This window comes from Microtus ochrogaster, unplaced genomic scaffold (genome assembly GCF_000317375.1).
Source record: "Microtus ochrogaster isolate Prairie Vole_2 unplaced genomic scaffold, MicOch1.0 UNK6, whole genome shotgun sequence".
Lineage (NCBI taxonomy): Eukaryota > Metazoa > Chordata > Mammalia > Rodentia > Cricetidae > Microtus > Microtus ochrogaster.
In genome coordinates, this window is record NW_004949104.1 from 12,945,221 (window position 1) to 12,952,209 (window position 6,989).

Sequence of the window (6,989 nt, forward strand, 5' to 3'; positions counted from 1 at the left end):
ATTCCTGGGCCTCTGTTGGTAGACAGCCACTGTTGGACTAGCTGGGCCACAGTCAGTAAGTCATTCTAATCCCCTTTCTCTCTATAATTAGATAAATGGTAGAGTCTAAAACAACAGATGTATAAGGACAAATTGCTTTAAGTATCTGGAATAGGCCAGTTTGCCAGTGCCTCTCCTAGAAGCTCAGAGTGCGTTGAAAGTCTGTGGTGTGAACTGTTTTACAATCGTTAGGAGACAAATGCATTTCATTATCCTGATTCACCAATCGTGAGAAGCAACTTTTGACAATTTGTGGAAAAACAAGGAAAATGGTGCTCCTGGTTGGTTGCTCCTAACATTTTTGGATAAACTGAGAGAGGAAAAGCATGAGCTCCATTATAAAATTAATCAATGTGGCTCTTGGAATGAGAATGGTCACTATAGGCTCAGATTTGAAAACGTGGTCAGCTGAGAGTAGCCCTGTTTGAAAGGATTAACCGGTGTGGTCCTGTTGGAGAAAGTCTGCCATTTGGGGTGGGCTTTGAGGTTTCAAAAAGTCCATTCCAAGCTCAGAGTGTCTTCTTGCTGCTTGCAGATCCTGATGTAGAACTCCAGCTATGTCTGCCGGTGTGCCACCAAGATAATGGGCTAAACCTCTGAAACTTTAGAGCAAGTCCCCAATTAAATTATTTTCTTTATGCGAGTTGCCATGGTCATTCTTCATGGTCACAGCTTCACAGTGACACAAGCTGAATAAGACAACCAACTCCTAGTATCTCAGAATATGGTGAAGGACGATAATAAACTCAGTGATAAAACTGACCAGGTCCAGGTACACATGAACAGTATAAAGGTTTCTAAGTTTGCCCTGCAATAGAATCTTCTCAGCAGCCACAGAGCTCAGGTTCAGAATATCAAACCAAAGCCTGCACTATAAGGTTGGCTAAATTACAAAGAAAATCCAAGTCCCAGGCTCAGAGGTTGGGCATTAATTGGTAAAAATGGGAACCTGTAACTTGGGGGAGGACCCTATTGAGGCTGAGAATCTTGAGCTCCCAGATTCTCAAGGGTTTATCTCACCTGGGGAGGAAATCTCTCCACCTGAGCAGAAGATGCACTCTCACCTCTGTCCCCTGAGGTATCTCCTTTTCCTCCTTGGACTGAGAAAAACCATCTTCATTGTATGCTAAGCCAACAGGGATTTTCCCTGAAGGAGACTCTATGCCAGGCTTTTTCTTTTGAGCCACCAACTAGCTCCCAAATCATGACATGGATACTTCTTATTAGTTTTGAATGCTTGGCCTTAGCTTCGCTCTTTTCTGGATAGCTCTTTTAGCTCAGATTAACCCATTTCTCTTTATCTTCCTTTTGCCTTGGGGATTTTTACCTTTCTCGCGTTCTTTCTGTATATCTTACTTTCACTGCTTCTTGTGTCTGCTGGCTGGCATATACCTAGCTTCTGGCTTCGGCCCTGGGTGTCTCCCTTGTTCTCTCTTCCTTCTCTAGCCTAGATTTCTCCTCCCATTTTTTCTCCATGCCTGCCAGCCCCTCCTATCCTTTCTCCTGCCTATCTATTGGCTATTCAGCATTTTATTAAACCAATCAGGAGCCTTAGTCAGGCAAGGTGGAACAGATGCAACACCTCTTTACATAATCAAACACACACCCTTACATCTTTAAACAAATGCAGCATAAACAAAAGTAACACACCTTTACAGCTAAAGTAACATTCTGCAGCATAAACAAACGTGACACATCTTTGTCAGTTAAAATAATAGTCCATGGCAAGACAATAGAGATGTCTCTCAGGGCTACCAATAGCTGCCTCTAGACCTATAGCCAGACTTAAAGCAGGCTCCTAGAGGGGCGGTAAAAGGTCCATGAGGTGTGTTACACTACTAAAGAGCATGGTGAGTTCGCTAATTAATTTAGGCAGAAGTCTGGGGAATATGTGTGAGAAAGGATTTCAAGGGTGTGGGATAATGGTGGAAGGAACATAAAACCGATCTTGTTGATATAGGTCCCTGAGTGGAGATTCTAAGTTTAACAGAAGCTTGCACAGAAAAAAAAAGTGTCAAAAGTTTGTTTGAATGATTGGTTGAAGCATTTGTTGATTTTTTAAAAAAGATTTATTTATTTGTTTATTTATGTAATACAGTGTTCTGGCCTGCATACATGCTTGCAGGCCAGAAGAGGGCAACAGATCTCGTTACTGATGGTTGTGAGCCACCATGTGGGCTGCTAGGAATTGAACTCAGGACCTTTGGAAGAGCAATCAGTGCTCTTAATCTCTGAGCCATCTCTCCAGCCCTGAAGCATTTGTTGACAGATGGCCTACTGAAAAGGAGTTGGCGATGCCTGATATCCCTTGGGCTAGATGAAAGGATGCTGTGTTAAAACATAATCTTCCGCAGCAGGAAGGCCCAGAAGACACACCCTTCACTGATCCTATAAGACACAAAATGGTGAAGGGGCACCCACACATTTGAAGAGCCTTGTTGTTCTTTTCATTGTGCCAGATCTTAGGGTTGGAGGTGCTGCTGTCTAATTGGATGAATTAAATACAATGGCTTTAATTGGGCCTTGGGGAATAGGGCCCACCCAGGTGGCAGCACTGAATATTCAAATCAAGGTTATGAAAATGGACAAAGCAGTGTTTATAATAGCATGAACCATAATGGGCAGCACAGGCAAGATTTTCATGGTAGCATGACTTGTACTAACCTTTGGTTCTGGCTACTTAATAATGGTGTTTCCAGGCATGAAACAGACTTGAGCCAGTCTGCAGACCTAGGACCCCTGAGGAATAGCCTTGATAAAAAACATTTAAGAGTTTTATTGTTAAATTTTCTCCAGTCCTTTACAGTTTTTACAAGGGTAACTGTACCCAAGGGAAAAAGGAAGCATCAGACTTTCCAGGGTCTACTGGTGTGGTGGTTTGAATAAAAATGGTCCATAGGGAGTGGCACTATTAGGAGGTGTGGCCTGGTTGGAGTAGATGTAGCTTTGTTGGAACAGGTGTATCACTAGGGCCTAGCCAGTATGGCACTGTCACTTCCTGCTACCTGAGGATCCAGGTGTATGACTCTCAGCTATCTCTCCCGCATCATGACTTTCTGCATACCACCATGCCCCTCCATGATGATGAAGGACTAAACTTCTGAACTGTGAGCCACCCAATTAAATGTTTTCCTTTGTAAGAGTTGCTGTGGTCATGGTGTCGCTTCACAGCAACAGAAATCCTAACTAAGGTCCTGAATTGATACTGATCCCAGGAGACCCCAAGTAACATTGTGGCCCTCCAGATACAGTAAGGGCTATGGAGTTCAGGGGATTAATGGAGGTTGGCTGAAGGCCAACTCAGTAGGTCCGGTGGGTCCCTGAACTCACCTGTGCTTATTTCCCCAGTCCCACTCCGGAGCTGCCCCTGACAAGGAAAATAGTGAGTTAAAAACAGTATCACTAATCCCAGCACTTGGGAGGCAGAGGCAGGTGGATCTCTGTGAGTTTGAGGCTAGCTTGGTCTACAAGAGCTAGCTCCAGGACAGCTAAGGCTGTTACACAGAGAAACCCTATCTCGAAAAACAAAAACAAAACAAAACAAAATCCATGCAAGAACTTTAGAAATTAGTACCACCCTGGAGAACTTGAAAGGTACAGGGGTGGTGGTTCCCTCTACGTCTCCCTTTAACTGTGCTATCTGGCCTATGCGGAAGACAGATGGGTTGTGGAGAATGACAGTTGACTATTGAAAACTCGACCAGGTAGTGACTTCAATTGCAGCTGCTAAAGCAGATGTGGTGTCTACTGGAGCAGACTAACACATCTCCTGGTACATGGTACGCAGCTTTTGATTAGTAAATGCATTTTTCTCAGTACCTCTCCAGAAGGACCACCAGAAGCAATTGACTCTCAGTTGACAAGGCCAGCAGCATACCTTTACAGTTTTACCTCAAGGACATGTTAACTTCCTGCCCTGTGTCACAACTTGGTTGGAAGTTATCTCAGTTGTTTGTCTCTTCCACAAAGTGTCACATTGTTCACTATACTGATGACATTATGCTGACTGGACAAAGTAAGCTGGAGGTAGCAATTGCTTTGGACTTGTTGGTAACACACATGTGCATCAGAGGATGGGAAATAAATCCAACCAAAATTCAAGGGCCTTCTACATCAGTGAAATTATCAGGAGTTCAGTGGTGTGGGGGGGGGCATATAGAGATGTTCCTTCCAAAGTGAAGGATAAGTTATTGCACCTGCCTTTCCCACCACCAAGACAGAAGCACAATGTTTAGTTGGCCTGTTTGGAGTCTGGAGACAGCACATTCTCCACTTGGGGGTTACTCTGGCCCATAGACCAAGTGACTCAGAAAGCTGCTAGCTTTGTATGGGGCCTGGAACAGGAGAAGGCTCTTCAGCAGGTCCAGGCTGCTGTGCAGGCTGCTCTACCGTTTGGACCATATGATCCAGCAGACCTGATGGTACTTGAGGTGTCAGTGGCAGCTAAGGATGCTGTTTGGAGCATTTGGCAGGCCCCTATAGGTGAATCACAGAAAAGACCTTTGGGATTTTGGAGCAAGACTCTACCATCATCTGCAGACAACTGTTCTCCCTTTGAGAGACAGCTCTTGGCCTGCTATTGGGCCATAGAATTTGGCAACAATATTACTAAGATAGCATGTGACCTGAGCTGCCTATCATGAGCTGGGTGTTGTCTGAGCCATCGAGCCGTCAAGTGGGACTGCATAGCAGCAATCTATTATTAAATAGAAGTGGTATACATGAGATTGGGCCCAAGCGGGTCCTGAAGTTCCTGTTAGGAGTTACATGAAGAAGTCATCTAAATGGCTTCTATCCCAATACAATGCAGTCTGCTGCAACTCATGCACCTATAGCCTCATGGGCTGTGTCAGATCCGCTAAGGAAGAGAACAGGGCCTGCTAGACTGATGGTTCTGTGAATTATGGAGTAGATACTTATTCTGGTTATGGGTTTGCCTTCCTGCACATCATGCTTCCTGTCATAAAACTACCATCTGTGGACTTACAGAATGCCTTCTCCACCATCATGGTATTGCTTCTTATCAAGGAGCTTCACAGCTAAAGAAGTGTGACAGTGGCCACAACCATGGAACCCACTGGTCTTACTATGTTCTCCACCATCCTGAAGCAGCTGACCTGATAGAAAGATGGAACGGTCTTTTGAAGACACAGTTACAGCACCAACTAGGAGGCAGCAGTTTGGAGGGCTGGGACAGGATCCTCCAGAAGACAGTTTAGGCTTTGAGTTAACATCCCATATATATGGTATGGTTTCTCCCATAGCCAGGATCCACAAGTCTAGAATTAAGGGGTGGCAATGTTGAAATAACTAGGCTGGCTAAGGATAAAACAATTATATTTTATTTATTAGAAGGGGAAAACTCACGAAACAGGAAATGAGAAATCCAAGCACAGCAATGTCCCATGTTACCCCAGCAACTGTTCACAGATACACGTACATGCATGCCCATAGCAGTCCTAGTCAAGGTCACAAAGCCAGTGTAAACCTTCAGGACCTGAGCGGACAGTGGAATGCTCACAGTGTGTAGCAGCTGGAGTACTAAGCTTGATACGTGTAACACTGCAGGGGCCCCAAGAGCATTTGCTAACCCAGACCAACAATGGCTGACACAAAGTCTAGCTGCACATCTGTGACCTATTTGTAGGGACAAAGCCAAATGCGTGAGTTGGGGTAAGCCTCGCTCATACTCCGTAAGAATGCACTTTATTGAACGGTAATCTTTAAAACGCTTGCTAATGCCGTGGGTTGATCTAGGAGGCTCTCCTCTGTCAGGCCCTGAAGAAGGCAGCGAGAGTGGGCACTAGGACCGTGGGTGAGGGCCTTTTGAGCCAGAGGTGCCTGGGAATGAGGAACTAGAGAGCACTTCAGCATGTCTGCCTCGGAGAAGGTGACGTGGTTGGTCACACAGGGTCTGCAAACGGACAGGCAGCGAACTGGGAAAGTGGGGGGAGACTGAACTAGAGGAACACAGCTGACACTGGAAGAGACAACAGAAATGCCAGAGCCACAGGACCTGCGTGAGGACTGCAGGTCTGGGACTGCTGCAGGGCTGTCGGAAAAGATGGGACAGGGAAGCCTGCACCACACGACTCAGGAGGGCGAGAGCCCTCGGTTGCTGCCCGCTGATCTTGCTGGTGTTCAGTACCGCTGCCAGGCTGGGCTGCACTGTCTGTCCGAGGAACCAGCCCTCCCAGACGTCACTGCTGGACTGCGAATGCACAGTCTCCTGTGGGTGGGCAGGCCTGGCTCAGATCAGGCTGGAGTGTGGAGGAGTGGAAGAGGAGGAATGTGGGTGCTAACTCTGGGGCTGTGCTGCTAATGAAGTCTGGCTCCCAGCTCTGTGGGTGGTGGTGCCCGACAGCCCCAGCACAGGTTTCCTTCCTAGGTCACTTCTTCCTCTAGACATGGCGGCATAGCCCTCAGTCAGGATTCTTGCTCTGTGTAACACCTCACAGCCAGAATTATATTTCCTATATCAGCTCAAGAACAGGGCAGGGACACGTGTCTCTTTTCTAGCACACCGAACAGGGTACCCTGCAGCAGACGGCAGCCACAGCTGGATAGACCAAATGCTCATACCAGGACCAGAAGCAAGATGTCAGACGGCCATAGTTCCATGATGTACGGACTGCTCAGAGCCCCTGACCCTGAGGAGTGCGAGGCTGAAAGCTGACTCAGGGCCACATCTTGCCAATGTGCCCGCAGCTGAAAATTCCATTAGCACAGGCAAGGCCACGAGGTGGCAGTCCACCTTCTGTCTAGAAACATCCCTGGTCAAACATGAGGAAACCCCTCATTTTTGTGGGTGGGTGTGGCAGCCAGTGGGCAGGATCAGGCATTTCTCTGCTCTGGAGGAAGGTACTTGAGACCCAGGAGTCTGAAAATGTCTTCCTCAGAAGTTGCATGAAAAAATGTCTTCTGCAAGGAACAAGAGGGTTAGTTGCTGG

At 46.6% G+C, this 6,989-nt stretch overlaps 1 protein-coding gene across 1 annotated transcript in view; it reads right to left on the bottom strand.

Moving 5' to 3' along the window:
* Nucleotides 1–6,861: 6,861 nt before the first annotated feature.
* Polm (DNA polymerase mu) overlaps nt 6,862–6,989 on the bottom strand; it is a 9,556-nt gene continuing 9,428 nt past the window's right edge. Inside the window, exon 11 of the mRNA XM_005366181.3 lies at nt 6,862–6,965. Within this exon, the coding sequence (XP_005366238.1) occupies nt 6,874–6,965 (92 nt within the window). The 3' untranslated portion in view covers nt 6,862–6,873. The remainder of the gene's footprint in view (nt 6,966–6,989) is intronic.